The 21622-nt window shown below is 38.7% G+C and overlaps 1 protein-coding gene across 1 annotated transcript in view; it reads right to left on the reverse strand.

The window, feature by feature from the left end:
- Nucleotides 1–21622, reverse strand: part of SHQ1 (SHQ1, H/ACA ribonucleoprotein assembly factor) — a 90703-nt gene that overhangs the window by 36780 nt on the left and 32301 nt on the right. The window contains exons 8-11 of the mRNA XM_026722435.2: nt 18340–18494; nt 14701–14754; nt 13861–13984; nt 8398–8518 (exon numbers count right to left, since the gene is read on the reverse strand). Of these exons, the coding sequence (XP_026578220.1) occupies nt 8398–8518; nt 13861–13984; nt 14701–14754; nt 18340–18494 (454 nt within the window). The remainder of the gene's footprint in view (nt 1–8397; nt 8519–13860; nt 13985–14700; nt 14755–18339; nt 18495–21622) is intronic.

Below are 21622 nucleotides of genomic sequence, written 5' to 3' on the forward strand. Positions count from 1 at the left end.
GGGCTTTTTCAGTCCATTAATTTAGAAGATGAATCCACCTGATTTCTTGATTCCATTAGTTATGTTTGCGGTTACAGATCTACTTTAGGAACCCAGAACTTACTCTATAAGTTTACTTTATATGTGCTATGCAATTAACGTGCATTACACTGTAGACACGACAGACATCTCTGAAATTCTGGTTTTACTTTGTCATTATGGGTACTGAGTGAAGATTAATGAGGGAAAAAAATGAATTTCAACAACTGTAGAAATACGCTGCAGCGTAACAAAATTGACAGAAGTGAAGGGAGTTTGAATACTTTCTGAATGCACTGTGTATGAAGCCTTAAATCAAATTCAGATTACAGGTAGTTCTCAGCTTACAAATTCAGAGTTACAACAGCCTTTCATCTGTCGTAAAATGTCACACTACACCTTCCCCGTGGTCACAACTATATTTTGAGCATTTGGTAACCATTTATCCAGATAACAGATAATCAGAGTTGGAAGGGACCTTGTAGGTCATCTAGTCCAGTGGCCCCCAACCTTTTTTGTGCCACGGCCCAGTACCGGCATCACAAAATGATCCGCGGCTTGGTACCGGCATCAGCACACATGACAACGCATTTCCTCTCCCCCCCACCTCCCCTCCAGGTCTTCCCCAGTGACCCCTCCCTGCACGGAAGCCTCAGCTGGTGCTTTCGAGCTCTTCCTCGTTCCCCCTGCATGAGATCCTCCGAGCTGCAGGCTAAAGGTGGCAGGACTCCTCTGGGCTGATCGCGCAGGCACCTGAGAGCTGGGGGGAAGGGGGGGAGAAAAGACCCGGGGCGTGACATGGGTCCACTTTCCTCCCCACGGAGAACTTTTTTGCATCTGGCGCGGGTAGTTTGGCGAGAGGCGGCGGCTCTATAACCCCAAAGGCAGCTCTCGCCCGGCATCAGCGCGCGCACATGCCCACACACAGAACACTCACTCAAACACCCACTCACTATCCCCACAGCGCGAGAATAACAGGAACAACAGTCTTCTTCCCCCCCCACTCCGCCCGCCACTAGCCTTGCAGTTGCGACTTGTGTCCCCGCTCCTTGGCTCGGTTTTTCCTGCAACTGACTCCTGCCTCACACTTTTGAAAGAGCGAGAGCAGCCTGAGGAGTCATTGAACCACACCCCGTTGGGGGGAGAGAGAAAGGTGTATTATTACATGAGCCTTTTAAACTCGTGAGAATGGGCTTCCTGGGCAAAAACCATTTATTTACATCTGGGCGGCCAGGAATCGTTTGCAAAACTGCTTCACCTTCGCCAGTCCTCTTTGCAAATTGCCGCCGCGGCTCTTCCTTTTTGCCTTTCCCTTCCCGAGGCAACGTGGGACTGGAGCCGCATAGAGCCATGCCGGGCAGTAGCAACTCCTGACTCAAGGGGCCTCCGAGGGGAGGGGAAGGAGGAGAAGAAAGGGTGGGGCGGGGCTGATTTCCCCCCAAAATTGGAATTCCGAAGAATATCATGTCTGTCGAAACAAGATGGTGGCACCCAGCAAACCGGAGGCCCGGTAAAAAATGATCCACGGACCAGTACCGGTCCGGGACCCGGTGGTTGGGGACCCCTGATCTAGTCCACCACCACCCCACCCAAGTGGGAGACCCTACACCATTTCTGACAGATGGGAGTCCAATCTCTTCTTGAAAGTCTCAAGTGATGACGCTCCCACAACTTCTGAGGGCATTCCTTAACACTCTCTCTGGTAGCATTGCTTTTTCAAATGTGTTTTCACTGGATGTACTTAGCAAACATTTATTTTACTTGGCTGTATTATTTTATCTTATTTTTATAGATTGTAAAGATTGCTGTAAGATCTTCTAGGTCAAGCTCGTACAACATACAGCTTGCCAAGCAGCTTTGCAGAGCCTGCCAGCTTTTTTTTTTTTTTAAGCACAGTAAATTCACTTCTGCCAACAATACCATCAGGAAGCATCTGCCACCAATCCTCTGAAGGACATGCTATCAAGCATTTCTGATGCATGCAAACCTCATCATCATTGCCGCCTTCGGTGCTGCTGCCATTTTGCTAGCCATGGAACAGCTGATTGGCATGTCAGATATTCCTATGTGTCTCATGATTATTTGTAATTTATCAAAATAGCAATAGCACTTCAGACTTATGTACCACTTCACAGTGCTTTTACAGCCCTCTCTGAGCAGTTTACAGAGTCAGCCTATTGCCCCCAACATTCTGGGTCCTCATTTTACTGGCCTCAGAAGGATGGAAGGCTGAGTCAACCTTGAGCCGGTGGGACTTCAACTGCCAAACTGCTGTTAATCAGCAGTTAGCAGAAGTAGCCTGCTCAGCTCCACCACACATCCATGCACACCTCCCGCTGGCCAGCTGGTCTTTGGGTCTCTACCGCACATGTATGGGGGGCAGGGAACATGCGTGGGGATGGGGCACAAGCAAATGCATGGGGATGTAAACGCATGCATGGGGGATGCGCACGCATCCACAGGAGGCACATGCATGGGGCACATACACAGGAGACGTTTGCGTATTGTATTATGGGGATGTGTGCACCCACGCTTTGGGTATTCAGTACCAGAAATGTTAGCCATCGCTGATCTATCTCATGTTTACAACACAGTCCTTTCAGCAGTTCCAAGAAAGCTCCACACTCATCTCCACACTCAAGTAACCCTGAGGACACAGATAAACCTCCAAGTGACCTAAATGACTCTCTAAAAGAATGCAAATGACCAGCTATCTGCAAGGACTATACATATTTCCATTTCTCACCATCCAGTCAGACCTGAAGAAGCTTCTTGGATGACAAGCGAAATGTCTTCAAAGAAAAACAAGAAAGTCCAGTTGCTTTTTGAAAAAGCATCTTTGGGACCTCAAGTCTTTGCTTGAATTTTTTTAGAAAAATCAAAACAATATCAAAGATTGGCAGCCAGGAGTATTATAGACTTGTTTAGCAGAAGGATCAAATGGAATGGCAACATGCTATATGAGCTCAGGGGTTAAAGATGTAATTTTCCACCTGGGTGCACCTGGCTTTTCAACATAAAATGCTGACAACACCTATGGAGATCCTTGGATGACCTGCTTCCTACGTTTGCTATGTAAACATTGCAATCTGGAAAGAGCTTTATTACCAACTCTTTTCATGTTTGAAAGATTTTTTCCAAGAATACATAACTGCTCAACTAATTACAGTGGAACATTTGGTGGGGAGTATACAGTATAAGGGAGTATATAAGACAATAAGTATTAGAAAATTATTGGGCACAGGGTATATTATTTATGGTGCTGCATATGCTGAATCTAATCTTGTCAAATGCTTTGTTGAATGAAACATGAAAAAAAGGCCATGGGAAGGAAAAACAACAAAACCAAAAGAAGCCAATTAGGCTTTTCAGACTAAAAGGTCCTTTCCAGGGGGAAAATATTTTAATTTGCTTATTTTTTAACCCTGTCAAACACAAATCTACATATTGTATAACTGAAAAATGCTGGTTAATGCTTTTGCCTTGGTCTGTAACTGCTGGAGATCTTTTTTAAAAAAAAAGAACTCAGGAGAATTCAGCATTTTCCATTTAGGGAGATCCACCAATTCCTAAGTGAAATCAAAACAACAAGTGCCTGGGATTGCTAAATTAGGCAGCCACTAACCTTGTAATAAATCATATATAACAGTGGTCCCCAACCTTTTGGGCACTAGGGACCAGTTCTGTGGAGGGCAATTTTTCCACGGGCTGGGGGAGTGTGCTTCCGCACGCTGCCTGGATCCCACACGTGTGCAGATGGGGCATCCCTTGCTGGCCCAGCCCAGTTCCTGGCAGGCTGTGGACTGGTGCCCGTCTATGACCCATGGGCTAGGGATCATTGATGTATAATAGCCAACCTGAAATGATCCAGACCAGGGGTCTCCAACCTTGGCAACTTTAAGACTTGTGGACTTCAACTACCAGAATTCCTCAGCCAGCTTTGCCAAGGTTGGAGTCTTAAAGTTGCCAAGGTTGGAGACCTCTGATCCAGACTATGACTGGTAAATACATATATAAAATAATATGGTTGAAAGGAATTTAACTTCAGATTTTCCCTAAAAAATGCATATAAATGGTTGAAATATAATTTACTTAATGCAGATTTATTACATTTTGCTTAAAAACTACTTACTGTGCAAGCTTATTGAGATACAGTTCTATAAATTATTTAGAATAAGCATTAAGCAATAACATTTTCCAGACAATCTAATGTAATTCTCTCCCTCAATATGATGTTCTAAACTATATAGGAAAACATTTTCAACTACATTTGAAAGGCAATAGATGTGGGAAGATAAAATAGAAAATAGAAATAGGCAGTCTACAACTAAATGAACCATTTGAGCATCCATAACCATATGTACCCTTGATGATCCTTCTCAACTCACAAATAGAGCAGTGACATGATTAGTCTATTGGGCTGGATGATAATAAAGAAGTGAGGTCTTTTCAATTTAATCCTTTTTCAATTGAGAGCACTAAAAGGGACTGCAGTGTCTTCCACAAAGGGCACTTATTAGAACAATAAATCCCTTTAGAAGAAAAGTGGATTCATCTACAAGAATTCATGCTTCTCTGAAGAGCTGGAAGAACTTCCACAAAAATGACTAAAAACCTAAAATATACAATTCATCACAGGCCACTGATAATTGTCTTTTTCCTAGACATGTTCTTTGAGCATGTGGCAGTTGACTGAATTAAGTTTACTGAATTATTTTCTGAATCGATTTCAGCCACTACTTATTTAGAACTACTTATGATTTTCAAGAAACCTTGGTTGATTTGTATGATGAGGTCTTCTATATCTGCAAACTGCAGGCATGTTTTAAAAGAACAGTAATTTTAATTTCTGTTCTGTAAAAGTACACAGTATATTGAGTTTACTATGGTTGCATTAACTCATGTATTGGAGTTCTTTAAATTCTAACTTATCAGGAACTACCGGTAATAAACTGATAAAAAACATCCATTCTGCAGGTTTTTCCAGGCAACAGAAGACGCTTCACTAATGTTTTATTTAATATGGGGTCCCTCAATGTTTGAACTAGTGAGCCAATATTAAGATTTTGGAGAATATCATGAGCATTTTCCCAAAATATCAATTTATCAGAAGAAAAAGTTGATCCTTCTTATCCTTTCTCAGGCAGCTTCCTCATCCCAATTTGCTTTTATCCTTCTTCAAGCTCCTTTGGGCACACTTTCAATGAGAACAATCAGCATCAGTCTATTTATTTATTTTTGAGAACAGCTTTGGCACACATGCAGTTTGGAAGCGTGATTGAAAATAAGTTTTCTTTTTGTGCATCTCACATTGAGTTTAATTCTCAGTGACTGGACACATCAATGTAGTATTGTTAGCAAAAACATTTAAATGATTTATTGCCTGTCTTCTGAGATTTTTTAAAATCCAGCATTCTAATCTAGCCTTTAACCCTGGAATTCCCTGTTAGTTAGTTCTAGGATGGGACACTAACTTTGCTTAGTTTCCTTTACATCAGAAAAGGTAAGCCAGGTATTACTACCTGCGGAGAATTTCTTGAGAATAAAGAACTGCGTTTGAAACTAATTTCCATTTGTGGCACAGCAATAGCACTTAGACTTATATACCACTTTAGAGTGTTTTACAGCCCTCTCTAAGCAGTTTACAGAGTCAGCATATTGCCTCCAACAATTTAGGTCTTCATTTTACCCATGGAAGGATGGAAGGTTGAGTCAACCTTGAGCCTGGTGAGATTTGAATTGCCAAACTTGCAGGTAGCCAGCAGTCAGCAGAAGTAGCCTGCAGTATTACACTCTAACTATTGTGCCACCATGGCTCATGGGAGCTTCCTGTTTGTTTTATTCCAAAGATATCAGATGGGGCATGATGGATGCCAAGTGTCAATAGCACTTCAGAATTTGTGGGCACAATGTTCTTCCAAGAAGCTGGGATCATAACCTAGGGCGTGGCAACTTACTATTGTGCAAGTGAATCTTATATTTGGAAAGCCACAAAGATATCCTTAGACTTGCTATACAGAGACAGTTACAAAAATGTTTTAAGCCCAACAAAAGAAGAAAGCATTAGAAACTCAAACTAACTACCTGCTATTCCCTGGGGTATGAGAAAGGGAAAGAAGGAAAATCAGCCAGTCTTTTGAGATTCTGTTATCTTAGATCAATAAAGATAACTTCCAATTATTATTGAGCAACCTGTTTTCTGTCTTGGCCTACCTCAAAGGGGTGATACTACATCAAGGGCTTTTATAGTACCCTACATATCTAGGCTGAGAAAGGAAACTTATCCATTGTGCTAAAGTGCTTATTTTATGCAATTTATATCTCAAATGCATGTAATAAGTACCTTAATAATAGCTCACGTTTCTAACACTCCTACATATAATCATGAGGGAAGCACAGCAGAATGTTTCGCAACTAAGGCAAACATTGATTATACTGTAGTGATACCAGGGACAAGGAAAGCAGTAGTTAAAGGACATATTAGCAGCCTTGTCTTACTCCTGCTTCCTCATCAGTAATGTTATATATGGAAAACATGTTAAACTGGATTCTTGGAAGGGGTAAAAAATGCAGATTTTGTACCTAAAATTTAAACTCCACAAGAAAAGAGTTTTTTTTTTAAAAAAATGAGTATCTCTCAAAGCTTATCATTTATTTATTCATTTATTTTCCCTAGATGTACTGAGGATAAATAGCTTCATGACAACATAGCTTTATTTGCATAGTCAATCCTGCTTATCCACATATTGATACTCAATTACTTAACAAACCAATGCAATTTTAAATCCAGGACATAACTGATATGTTAAATAACTAAAATTTAAATCATCTTTCTAATTTAAACATTGCAATGAGTCTAGTGAACAGCAAAATTCTAGTGGGTTTTTAATGATATTTTTCAATCCTACCTTTATTATTTTTATAAATAACTGAAGGCAGTAAACATATCTAATACCAATTAATGCTCCTATTTTCCCCACAACAACCCTCTGAGATGAATTGGGCTGAGACAGAGTAACTGGGCCAAGATCACCTAGCCAACTTTTATGCCTAAGGCAGGACTAGAACTCACAGTCTCCTGGTTTCTAGCCTGGAGCCTTAATAACTAGGCCAAACAGGCTCTTCTTCTGTAAACAGAAAAAGGATGATGCTGTTTTATTTCAGTATGGCAGATTATCTGACCATCTTGCTATTAATCTATTTAACTTTCTATCATAATTGAGCATATGTATGAATGTGGGGATACGATCCGCAATTTCTTGAAACATGTATAAAAGAGAGCCCTGTGATTTACATAGAATTCAATAATATTTATGTTTTCCTTCTAGGAATATCAGGACTTGAAAGGCTCTGAAAGCAGAAATGTATAGAAATAGAATCCCAGGTTCGATGTATTTGGAATGTTTGTCCCCTTGAATTATGCAGGATAAAAACCAACAACGGCTAAAGAACTTGCAGCTGTGATTTTACCTTCGTCAGTGTGTGTGTGTGTGTGTGTGTGTATAATAATTTATTTATCTATATTCCACACTTCTTAACCACCCATATCCCTCAGAGTAGAGTACAATTTAAACAATGACTACAAACAACAACATGACAAAATAGCAACAATGATGTATTGGAAAATCTGCAAGAAATATCATTTGCCTTGCAAGCAAAAACTGGTGGGAACACAAAACCAACACATAGAAATTGAAGAAACTAAAGTACTCTTAGAATTCAAACAGACAAGCATCTGCAAGCAACACTTAACAATTGTAGATAAGAAAGACAAAAAAGAAAGACAAAAAAGTCTGGATAGTGGATGTTACAATATTGGGTAAAGCACAATAGAAGTAAAAACTCAAAAACAATAAAAACATACATAGATTTGCAAATAGAAGTAGAATGACTGGCAAGAAAGCAAAATAAAAAAGTAATAGGAACCTTGGTGCAATTCCAAACCAACTGTAGCACTTCAGTCAATCACCAAAATCAGTCAACTGAAAAAAGCAACTTTACTTGGAATTACCTATGTTCTGTGATAATATCTTTAACACTATTATCAACAACATCTGCCTAACTCAGGTCCTTGGGAAGAAGTGGATAAAAATGCTAAGTCCAGTCTAAACTGCTGTCTGATTTTGTGACCAACTATAATAATCTGTCAATTACAAAAGGCTGTACTGCTTGGATCCACCCATACACTATGCCAATATATTATGACATTCTTTGGGTAGAACTTAATGTGTATGAAGGCCAACTCCAGTTGAAAGATTAGCAGTTTCAATTTCACACTGTGGTGTACATAATAAGTATACTTTAAGCGGACCTTTTTACTACTTTTCTACAAAATAAAACACCCACAATCATAAAAAGAACTACAGATTTAGAACTCACTTAGCTTTTTGAATCCAAATGCAGTAATCTGTGATGTAAAGGTCATTGAGAATATATGCAGGATCATTCTCCCGAAAAATCTTGTGAATATCTAGCAGACACTTCAAAACAGCACTTTTACCTGGAAGAGGAAAGAAAATATTAATTCATATAATTAAAATTATCAATTTATCATTTTATATGGAAAGTAGCCACAACTACTCAAATATTTAAATTGTTTTAAAAATTCCAGGGGAAATCGTTAATTGTAAATGAGATCTGTCCCATTCTTCCACCCCCATCTTTCCTATCATAGGATACAGAGCAAATGCAAAAAGAAAAAGGCAAAAGAATCACAGCTAAGATTCCGGGGCAGTGAACAATTACAAGCTCTGTGACCAATTGTAGGTACAAACAAGATTCTCTCTTAACCTGACTGGCATCTATATTTAGTGTAACAATATCACCCACTTTTTTTTAAAGCTTTCAATTGTTAATGTTACATGCAAAATCACTTCTCTACACGTGGAGCAAGAAGATCTGCTTGTAAGTTTCGACGTGGTTTCACTATTCACTCAAGACCCGATAAAAGAAACTCTTGAAATCATCAAAAATAAATACCAACCAGCTAAACACCTCATGGAACTAACAGAACACTGCTTAACCAACATATATTTCATATACAAAGGACAACAATACAAGCAAATTGAAGGAGCCCCTATGGGATCACCACTGTCACCCATCATTGCAAACCTGTTCATGGAAGAATTCGAATCCAGAACCCTGGCTAATGCCACCCACAAACCCAAACCATGGTTAAGATACATCGATGACACATTTGTGATTTGGCCCCATGGAAAAGAAAACCTAAACAATTTCCTAACACACCTAAACAGCACACACCCCAAAATCAAGTTCACCATGGAAACGGAAAAAAACAAACAACTACCATTCCTAGATGTACTAATCTACAAAAAAACAGATGGCACACTAGGACACACCATATACCAGAAGAAAACACACACCAACCGCTACCTCAACACCCAATCCCACCACCACCCAGCACAGATAAAACTCTGTGGCCAAAATACTAATCACCAGAACCAAACGCCTGGCAGACAAGACACATAAAGACTGAACTATGCACTCTGACTAAAGTACTGACAGCCAATGGCTTCCACAAAAACAAAATCACCGGCTTGATCCACAAAAACACACTGAGACATAATGGAGACCTAGAAGATGAACAGACCTATGGAACAGCTGTCCTGCCCTACATAAGAGGTACTACAGACAAAATCAGTAAGATACTACACAGGCATCACATCAAGACTGCCTTCAAAACAGACAGAAAAATAGCAGCCATCCTTAGAAACCCCAAAGATAAAATTGACCTGGAAAACCAAGGCATATACAAGTTCCCTGTGCATCATGCCCAGCCACATACATTGGACAGACCAATAGAAGAATTAGTACCCGCCTGGATGAACACAAAAATGCAGTAAAAAAGCTGGAACACACTTCCTCACTAGTCCAACACATGAAAGCCACAGGTCATAGCATCAACTTCAATGGCACCAAAACCCTAGCCACTATAGAAAACCCCAGCTATAGAATCATCAGAGAAGCCCTAGAGATTGAAAAAAGACCTGAAAGCATGAATAGAAGAGATGATTCCACCAGACTGTCAATCATTTGGAAGCCTGCACCCACAAACAAAAAAATCTCCACACTACTAGCCAGGCAAACACCTGGGCACAAACAGATCCCCCCTGATACCTCCAGCTCAAACACACCCCAACCAGGCACCCAGATGAAACCTAGCTTTCTAACTAATGATAGCCATCCATTTACTCGGAGCCAAGCTGCACTAAAGGTCTCCAATAAAGGAACACAATGTTGCCAGCCAATCAAGACACAAAAAGAGCCACAAAACAGACAGAAGATATTAGAAACACCAATCAAGCAGAACACAGCAAACTCCAAGACCAATAAGCACAGACCAAGACTCCCAACCAATCAGGATGAAGAAAAAAACATTCTGGCACAGCAATAGGCTATCCCCAAATTTAAATCTGAAACCACTGTAAAAGTCTGACTCACAGACGAACACAATACAGAAGCCTGATGATGGCAGATGAGATTCTGCCAAAACGTTGCTACAACTTTAAAAGTACAACTACAATGACGTGGAAAAATACCCGAACAAAGCTGAATGCCATACACACACACACACACACACACACACACACACACACACACACATATACATACACACACACACACACACACATATATTCTAAAAAATTCTTGTTGAAAAATGAAAAAAAGTTTCATATCTCCCAATTTTCTTTAAATATCTGTGCTCGCTTTGTTGTTAATATGTTTTGCTCTTCTATGTCAGAAGCCTTTTTCTTCCGATGGCAAATAAAGGTGAACAGGTTTTTATCTCATAAGTACCAGAAAACTAGTACCAAATAATGATATAGCAAGACTTACTTATATTTTATTTTAAATAATATTTGGTAGTCCCTATTACTACAACAATTCATATTCACTCATATTGTCAAATAATGTTTTATTATTTGCCTCAATTCTTCTGAAATCCATAATATAATCACATACCAAGTGTAAAAGCTGAAAATTCACTCCTGTTAACTATTTGCTTAAGAGCAGCCTAAGTTATTTCAATTCCATTCATAACACGAACAATGATCCAACTGAGCCAATCACATGTCATCTTACAATAGTTTCCTAGGTAACCTGAGACATCCAAATGAAAGCATCTGGTAATATGGAAAGAAATTAAACAAGTTTCATGTTGACTTTAAAACTGCTAAACATTTTTAATGAGTAGAGAGGCTAGACAACTCCAGGGGATACAGGGATGTTTGGTTTTACCTAATCTATCCAACAAAAAGTTTTGTTCCATGGTCATTTACAGGTATTCTAAAAAGGCTTTCAGTAACATTTTCAGAATTTTATCATAAAAATGACACATTATGCTTTAAATATGCATTTATACAGCCTTCTATACAAATGGTAATGTTACTCATTCAAAAATCTCTCGTCTTTCAAAAAGACATTTACTGGCTAAAAAAAATCACTTTTGATAAGTGGTTCGCCAGTGGGAAGGATATATACTATTCTTCTTTGCAGTTTCACATGCTAGCTGTGAAGGGAAGGATAACTTTTGCTCTGCAATCAATTCTGAATGACAACCAGCTAGAATCTTTTATGAAATTTTCTGTCAACCCAGATAAATAGATAAGAAATTAAATATATGGGTCATCTGCAGACAAATTAATATAAATATTTGAACACTCTTCTATACTATAGGCAAAAATTGTTTCTCTCTCCTTCAAACATACAGCATGTGTTACTTTTTGTTTCACTGTGAAACTATTATACCTACAGGTGAAACTCGAAAAATTAGAATATCGTGCAAAAGTTCATTTATTTCAGTAATGCAACTTAAAAGGTGAAACTAATATATGAGATAGACTCATTACATGCAAAGCAAGATAGTTCAAGCTGTGATGTGTCAGATCCACAATCTCAGAAAATTAGAATATTACATGCAATCAATAAAACAAGGATTGTACATAGAACAATTCAGACCTCTGAAAAGTATAAGCATGCATATGTACTCAGTACCTGGTTTGGGCCCCTTTTGCAGCAATTACTGCCTCAATGCGGCATGGCATGGAAGCTATCAGCCTGTGGTACTGCTAAGGTGTTATGAAAGATCAGGATGCTTCAATAGCGGCCTTCAGCTCTTCTGCATTGTTGGGTCTCATGTCTCTCATCTTTCTCTTGGCAATGCCACATAGATTCTCTGTGGGGTTCAGGTCAGGCTAGTTTGCTAACCAATCAAGCACAGTAATCCCACGGTCATAGAACCAGGTTTGGGTGCTTTTGGCAGTGTGGGCAGGTGCCAAGTCCTGCTGGAAAATGAAGTCAGCATCCCCATAAAGCTCGTCTGAGGAAGGAAGCATGAAGTGCTCCAAAATCTCCTGGTAGACGGCTGCGTTGACCCTGGACTTAATGAAGCACAGTGGATCAACATCAGCAGATGACATGGCTTCCCAAATCAACACAGACTGTGGAAATTTCACACTAGACTTCAAGCATCTTGCAGTATGTGCCTCTCTATTCTTCCTCCAGACTCTGGGTCCTTTGTTTCCAAATGAGATGCAAAAATTGCTCTCATCAGAAAAGAGGATTTTGGACCACTGAGCAACCAGTTCTGTTTTTCTTTAGCCCAGATAAGACGCTTCTGACGTTGTTTGTTGTTCAGGAGCGGCTTGACAAGAGCAATATGACATTTGAAGCCCATGTCCAGGATCCATCTGTCTGTGGTGGCTCTTGATGCACTGACTCCAGCCTCAGTCCACTCCTTGTGAAAGTCCCCAACACTTTTGAATGGCCTTTTCCTGACAATCCTCTCCAGGCTGCGGTCATCCCTGCTGCTTGTGCACCTTTTTCTTCCACACTTTTCCCTTCCACATAACTTTCTATTAATGTGCTTTGATACAGCACTTTGGGAACATCCAACTTCTTTTGCAATTACCTGTTGAGGCTTTCCCTTCTTATGAAGGGTGTCAATTATGTTTTCTGTGCAACTGTCAGGTCATCAGTCTTTCCTATGATTGTGCTTCCTACTGAACCAGATTGAGAGACTATTTAAAGGCTCAGGAACCCTTTGCAGGTGTTATGGCTTAATTAGCTGATTAGAGTGGGACACTTTGAGCCTAGAATATTGAACCTTTTCACAATATTCTAATTTTCTGAGATTGTGGATTTGGGGTTTTCATGAGCTATAAGCCATAATCATTTCAATTATGACACATCACAGCTTGAACTATCTTGCTTTGCATGTAATAAGTCTATCTCATATATTAGGTTCACCTTTTAAATTGCATTACTGAAATAAATGAGCTTTTGCACGATATTCTAATTTTTCGAGTTTCACCTGTACTATTTCTATATCTACTCTTATCAGGCCCAAATTTAACTCTGAAGGATTTGTCAAATAATTGGGGACTTGAAACTGGTTTTATACCTCAACCTGTGTTATATACACAGACACATTTCAAAGATGTCTACTCTTCAAAAAATTCTAAGTGTTGGGTAAACCAGATAGAAACAGTTTCTCCTGCAACCCTTCTGGTCCACTTATTTATCAACAACACTAGTTCAAGTGGAGCAATACAAAAATCATCGCCCATGCTACCATTCGCCACACTCGTGAGTTCATTGAAGTCTGGCACTCCAAAAGCAATTCCATCAAGAGACGAACTGACCTACAATCAGCCTACAAACCCCTCAAAATCCAAATCATCCAGACATCTAACCAGAGACAGCAACCTTCAACCAACCCACATAAGCATCCCACCTCCCAGCAAGCCTTATCTCTGAAGTATCTAAAATATAGATGTAACTTTCAACTCAAAACCATTTAATAAAAACACATTATCTTACCTAATTTCAATATCATTATCGTATCATTCAAGGCTCGTATCACTAAACCGAAGTGTCTATAAAGTGGGTAGCACAAAACTCTTCTTCCAAAGGATGTAAGGACTTCCGAAATGCTAGTAAAAGTCTGCATGAAAGATAAAAAAAAAATGGTTATAAGAGATTTGTTTTTAAAAGTTGCCTGATACAGAGTGTTTGATACAGACATGGGGCCAAGGCCATCTGAGAGTTATGTGCTGACTCTGGAGCCTCCAGAATCTGATAGCAGCAAGGCAGAGGAACAAAGGGAGCCTATTCCCAGTGCGTGCCTACATGCACAGAGCTGCCAGAAAGCAAGAACAGTTAAGACAAAAGGGGCAACTTGGGAGTAAGGCTTGGAGGTGATTGGCCCTCCCATAAGACATAAAGGACGAACAAAGGGACATGAACCTTTGCAGAAAGCATCTTTGTTCATACTGGTCGGTTTGAAACCTGAAGCTCTGTGTTTAATTTGTGCTCCGGTTGGCCTTGTATAACTAACTGAAAATGTAGTTGTTGGCAGCATTTCAAGGAAGATAAAGGTGCGTGCTTATCAGACTCATCCTGAAGGACTTTGGCAGACTTCCATGGGACTATTTAAAAACTGTTTGAGACTCATTATGGGCTGTGATGATTAAACTTCACAGCCCTTGAAATAAAGAAAAAAGGGGTTTGGGACTAACGTGTGTTTGTTAGTGTCTCAATAAGCCTTGATCAGAACAATTACCTGAAAAATTTCAGAATATAACTATCATGCTTTTTAAGAAATTTCTACACATATATCTAAAGTGTATTTTCTTTAGAAAGTTTATATAATTATCTTACCTCCAACCAGCATAAAGTTGAGCTCAATTTTCGTATGTTCCATGGTGACTCAACCTTAAAGAGAAGGATATAGAGAAGTCATGTATAACATAATTCTATAAATGGAGCTTAAGAAAAGATAACATTTATGACAATCCTGGGGATATGGCTATTGCTAAAATAAAGTGAAACTGTAATTAAAATAATTTTCAATAATCTCCTACATTCTTTGAGCTTGTTAGTTTTCTTCTAAGGCCCACATGTTTGAAGAGAATTTTACAGGACAAGTTTTTTAAAAAATAAATAATTAGAAAACAGAGGAATGTCAGACATTCTAAATTATTTTAGCTATTAGCAATGTGATCTCATACCCTTTTGGAAGAATTTTTTAAAATGTGAAAAGTTCAACACCACTCATTTCTTATCTTCCATATTTACCCCAAAACATTTTTTTATTTGATTATTGAATATGTCATAGACTTAAAGATGTTTTTAGCGTTATTAAAGAATGCAGAGTACATAGAAGCAGCTATGGAAACTACCATGTACAGTAAGAAGTTGGAGTAAGCATTTATATCACTGTGGTAGAAAAGTGGTACTCTGGGGTAATGAAATTTTGAGAACCTAATCAAGGACAGAAGTAACTAAGAAGAAATTTCCTGACAGAACAATTAAGCAGTGGAACAACTTGCTTCCAAAAGTTATGAATGTTCCAACAACGGAAGTTTTTAAGAAGAGATTGGATAACCATTTGTCTGAAGTAGTGTAGGGTTTCCTGCCTAAGCAGGGAGTTGGACTAGAACAGGGATCGCCAACCTTTTGGATCTCAGGGACCACCAAACTCATAATTTTAAATCCCGGGGACCACTAATATGAATTTTGAGTGATGGTGGCTTGTTGACATTGGTGGGAGGGGGGGGGGGAGAGAGAGAGAGAGAGAGAGAGAGAGAGATTTGATCTAACCTCTCTCTCTCTCTCACACACACACGCAGGAGTGGGATTCAAATTTCTTAACAACTGGTTCTGTGGGCATGGCCTAATTTGTGGGTATGGCTTGGTGGTCATTTGACTGGCTGGGCATGGCTTGTATGTAAATATTATAAATATTTATGTAAATATTGAATTTTTTATTTAAAAAAAGAGCAAGTGTCATGCCCCTGATGGAGACTGACTCTGAGGGAGAGGAGGAATAGCCAACAGGGAGTGAAGTGTGGCTCCGGAGGTGGTGGAGGAAGCTGGGGAAAGGGCAGAGGCCGTCTGAGCAGTCAGAGGAGGACCCAGGCCCATCCCCTATCCATCCTAGGGCACGCAGGGAGGAGAGAATAAGTGAGAGACGTGGTCTCCTCGGGAGGAGAGGGCCTTGATCCTCTTCATGGGCTGCAGGTGTGAAACTGAATAAGAGTTTGGACCTGCGTACTGGCAAATGCTGAAAACAAATCGTGTAAATATCTCTAGTTTATAGTTCCTCTCTTTTGTGTTGCTTTTTTCCTTCTTCGTGTTACTGTGTGGGAGTTTTTTTTTTGTTTTCCGTCAAAGATATTCGGAGCTTGGAAGCAAACTAAAGGAATAAAAGGGGTTTCATCTATTTTCTGTGACTATTTTTGTTTTGTATCTCACCCTGGATCATTATAGCAACTTTTACCCAAAATCAGGCAAAGCAGGAAGGCAGATTGAGTTGCTCACAGAATCACAGATTCATTCAGAGATCTATCTTTCTGCCATGAGCTACCTGAGTCTGTCACATACAATTTGCTGGCAAGCAAACTCACATAATAACTTACAACACACCATGTATGTAATTATTGAATTTTTTATAAAAAAAAGAGCAACTTTTACCCAAAATCAGGCAGAACAGGTAGGCAGATTGAGTTGCTCACAGAATCACAGATTCACTTAAAGATCTGTGTTTCTGCAATCAGCTACCTGAGTCTGCACTGAATAATAGAAGCTTCAGGCTCAGCTCTGTGATTTCTTGCTTTCTAGCCAATCTAAATCTCTTGGCACAGCAGAACAGGTGGTGGTCAGGAAAAAAGAAAAATAGCAACTTAGCTGGCAAGTTTGCCAGGTAAGGAGTGAATGAGCGGGAGGGTTCCCGCAGGCCATGAGGGTGGCACAGCTTTGTGTTCCTGTGCAGCCTGGATTAATTACTTTGGGGGGGTGCTCTGGGGGTGACATTTCTCTGCAGACCACCAAAATTTTCTCACGGACCACCAGTGGGCCGTGGCCCACCGGTTGGTGACAAGGTCCCTTCCAACTCTGTTATGCTATTCTATTTTCTGTAACTGGGGCTTGCAAGGTTCGTAGGATTGAACATTTGGGGGAGGTGATCAAAGGTAAAAATGAGTACTCCAAGTCATTTTTTTCTCCAAATAGGGGAAAAAATCAAATTGATGAAGGAATAAATCCGAATCAGGATATGTTAAAATAAAATTTCATTTTAACGTATGCCGATTAGTGTACATTCAAAGTTATAATAAAGTTATTCTAAGTCTAAGTCTTCCTTAAGGATCAGTTCCTTTAATAAATACTATGGGAAATCTTGAGCCCCTTACCTTACAAAAACTTACTCCACACATAGGGAGAATGGAGTTGTAGAGGCTGGAAAATGGGACCCTTGTATTATGTGAACATAAAATGGAATACAATTATGCTTTGCTGGGAGGGGAGGGGATTGAAGTAAGTTTTCAGTCTCTGCCTGGACAAGCTGCTGTAGTTTACTTGGCAAGGTGTTTTGCCAAGTTTAAAGACCCTTGCCTTATGCTTTGTTTTGCTTATTGAACTAAAATCTGGGAAGAAGAAAATTCTTTATACTACTAGTGCTGTAATATATTTATAGTATCCTTCCCTTGAGGCAATGTTGCTATACATTCCTAATTGTCATTTCTAATCCTTTAATTTTTATTTATCTTGTATATACTCTGAACTGGGAACTCCATAATGAATGCATCAAATACAGGCAGTCTTCAACTCACAATCCTTCTTTTAGTGATTGTTTGAAGTTACAACGGCACTGAAAGAAGTGAATGATGATTGGTTTTCACACTTATAACTGTTGCAGCATCCCCATGGCCACATGATCAAAACTCGGGCATTGGCAACTGGCATGTATTTATGATACCTGCACTGTCCCAGAATCATGTGATTACCATTTGTAACCTTCCCAGCCTGCTTCCAACAAGCAAAGCCAATCAACTTAATTAACAACTGCCTCACTTAGCAAAGAAAATTTTGGGCTCAATTATGATAATAACTTGAGGTCTACCTATAGTATTCTTGGACTGATCTGCTTGTTTCATTCATAATGGAAGTCCTAGTTTATTTATATGAATGCCATCAACTGGTGTTCCTAAAATACGTCTATACTTTTTCAATACACATTCGAGCAGAATTTTCTCTCCAAATCCCCCCTCCATTTTCTCTTCTGCTAAACTTAGTTCAGCATACCTGTCAGAACCAAGATTTAATCTCCTGTTCATTACTTCGCACAGCAAACTATCTAATGATAATACCCTGCAGTTCTGTACTTTAGCAAAGAACAAAGTCTAGTTTAAGAGCTAAGCCTCCCAAATTACAGAGTAGCTCTCTATAGTTTTCATGATGGAGCCACTTAACTAGAATACTATACTGTGAAGCAGGTGAAGAGAAGAAAGACTAACTCACATTATTTTCTCCTTCAGTGGCACAGACCTCATAGCAATATGCTAAAAGTATATCAATTAAGCTCAGATAGACTTGTTGGCTGGCTCTTTTATCAAGCAGGAACGTCCTGTTAGTGAATTTTCTTAATTGTTCTTTCTCATCTTCTGTAAAAGAAACTGAAAATAGGAGGAATGACTTTAAGGTACAGTACACATAGCTATTCTAAAATATATTTATCCATACCTTCAAATTGACAAAGATGGTATTGATGAACATGTTCTCTACATTCTATAGCTATTCTTAACTTAAATGCTTGACTTTCTTAGCACCTGCCCAATTAGTCTTTCTCATTCAGAAATAATAGTTAATACATTTATTCACTTTTCCTCCCAAAGGCACCCAAAGCACCTTAAAAAAGGGAAGAAAGGGTCTTTCATAACCATAATAAAAAACAGATTTTTTTAAAAAAAATACATTTTAAAAAAGAAAATAAAGTTCCTTAAAAAAAGAAAAATAATTCAATTTAAAAGCAGTCTGGTGTTAGGGTAATTTTTATGCCAAAATGCTTAGGTAAATGGGAATGTCTGAAAAAAGAATGTGGGATAGCTAAACATCCACAACAACCACCTCATACTTGGTTAAGAACTTACATACTGGCTAAAGTCATATAACACACTAATGTTATTACAATTTGTGATTTGTTTGGGCTTAGCTTGGAATGATGCCTGAAGCCTGTTTTTGTAGTTGGCATGTTATAGTTTATGACTTAATGTGTGTCGTGCAAAGCTAGGCAAGTGTAACTTGTTGAAACAATTGTTAAACAAATGACAACATAACATAATTATGAATCCAGAAACTAAAAAATTACCCAATGTTTTTCATGGGAAACATGGTTTTCATTTAAAAGATAATTCTGGACCAGATGTAGCAACAGCATACACAAATCCAATAGGAATCATTTCTAATCTGCAGGTAGATTGCAGGATCCAATCTGGTCTCTCACCAGGACCAGAGTTTTTGTACTCCGAGCTTTCGGACTTGTGTTGGAGCCCATCTTCAGGGAACTTCTCTCTAGATGCTAGATTGGATCCTTTAACAATATCCCGAGGCATGTATATTTGCTTTCAGTCATGGATAATTTACTTAAGTAAGGAGTTGTGTTTTATATTTTAAATATTAGAATATATATATAACTGATTTAAACATCAGTTCAAGATAATATTCATACTCATTTAAAGACACAAAGCTATACATTGAATCATGGAACTGGAAACTTAATATTGACTCATATTGAATCATGGAACTGGAAACTTACTTAACAATGTTGCTTTAGGGACTGAAGTAATTTGGACTAGAGAAGTATAGAAATGAGGAAATAAATAAACACCATTTTATAGACAGGAAAACATTGATAATAATACAGCTCCTATATCAAAATAACAATCTGTAAATTTCAAAGACTGAGCAAATGCCCAGTCTTTGAAAATTAAAGAAATGTACAGTGTTGATTTCTAAGTTAATAATTAAAAGGTTATACACTCTTATTACTGTGTTACAGGGACTTGAACACAAATCTAGAATCCTGAGTGAAACAAATATAAGCTTGACGGGAAGTCAAGAAATATTTTCTGAGACATGGAAAGGAAAATGTGCGAAAATATTTTGCAGAAGTAAACTCTAATAGCAGTGCTATTCTTCAGGGTTCCAAAATGTGTAGAACATAAGAATACTATATTAAAATCATAGGGGAGGAGATCAAAAATGGGAAAAGGAATAAAGCAAACCCATACGTCCCTTTCCCTTTATGGTTATGTCCAAGTTATTCTATGTAGCAGTTTAAGTCTGAGCTCCACATCATTCTAACCTCATGCAAAGAAGTTCCTATTTTGTTTTCTTCTCTCTTTTGTGCAATAGCTCATATAGAAATCAAATAAAATGTCAACCATTATTTGAAAGTGACTTTAGGTTCTGTAAAGAGGGACATACTTCAGCATACCTATAGTCTCTAATTAGATTATGTGCGTCAAGTTGGTGTAAACTCTTAGTGACCACAGACAGATCTTCTCCAGAAAGATCTGTCCCAACAAGGCCTTTCAGGTATTCCACTGGTGTACCCATAGTCATTTTAATCCAATCCATTCACCTTGTTTCTGGTCATCCCTCTTTTTCCTTACAAATTTCTTAAGGAAGCTGAGACACCCTAAAGACTTTAATCTCACAACATCACAAACTTCAGAATACTATCCAAAAAATAGTCAAATCTTCCTCAACACCATGCTCAGTGTCAGCGTTCCAGAAAATCTCAACTCCAATCAATAACCAAGACAAAGCTGACACTCAGTGACATCTGACTGAGGGGCTCATCAATTGGCACTGTATCACCATGTGACTTTCTTGGTGACCAATATTTAAAACAATTCTAACTATGAGTCTTTTTGTATTATTTAGAAGATTAGTAGTAAAGCCCAGGGAGATGGGAAAGATTAAATAATTATCTGCTTCTCTCCCGCTCGAGCTGACTCATCTTTCAAGGTTGCTAAAATCTCTGACAGGAATATTTCGTATGGGAAGAAAGGAAATACTTTTGCTTCAGGTCCCATTTGTGTCCGTCACAGTATACAACTTGGCTTATTTTCCTGCTCCTTACCAAAAGTTGTGGCAATACAGAACCAAGTTATAGGTAGCATAAATGTCTTAACTTAAGATACTGATCACAGCACAGCGATTCAGTAATAGAAGATACTCGGAGTTTTGTCTTTACTACCACAATTCTGTAAGACATTGTCATTGAAGCAGCTGGTGATTTACATGGTTTATACCATCAAAAGTGGGTGTTCATCCGACAGGTGAAAAGGTGATGCAGAAATAACACAGCTTTTGTGATCTCCTTTGTATTCTATGTAGAGCATAAGTGTCTGATTTTGAAATCAACTGTAAAAGTGAAACGTTAATAGGGTAACTGAAATAAGGATTTGTACATAGAATAAAACCCAAAATCAATCAAGTTATTCATATCGTCAAATTTGAGTACTGAATGAAACCCACAGCCACTAATCCTTTGCTGATGGCAAGTTCCAATCACATAGCCATCACACATCCAAATGTTATACACCAGAGATGGTTTATTAAGGTTGAGTGAGGCTTCAAATAGGTGCTTCACTTTTATGGAGTTTTGAACAAAAGATGTTCTCAAAGGTGCTTCAAAAGTAAATGAGGTTCAATAGCAATTTAGAGCAAACATTCTACACTCTACACTGGAGACTATTCAATTGTTCTTCTTTTGCAGAGCGTGCCCAATGGGAAA

The sequence above is a fragment of the Pseudonaja textilis genome, chromosome 2 (assembly GCF_049901715.1).
Source record: "Pseudonaja textilis isolate UNSWEBS1 chromosome 2, rPseTex1.2, whole genome shotgun sequence".
Taxonomy (NCBI): Eukaryota; Metazoa; Chordata; class Lepidosauria; order Squamata; family Elapidae; genus Pseudonaja; species Pseudonaja textilis.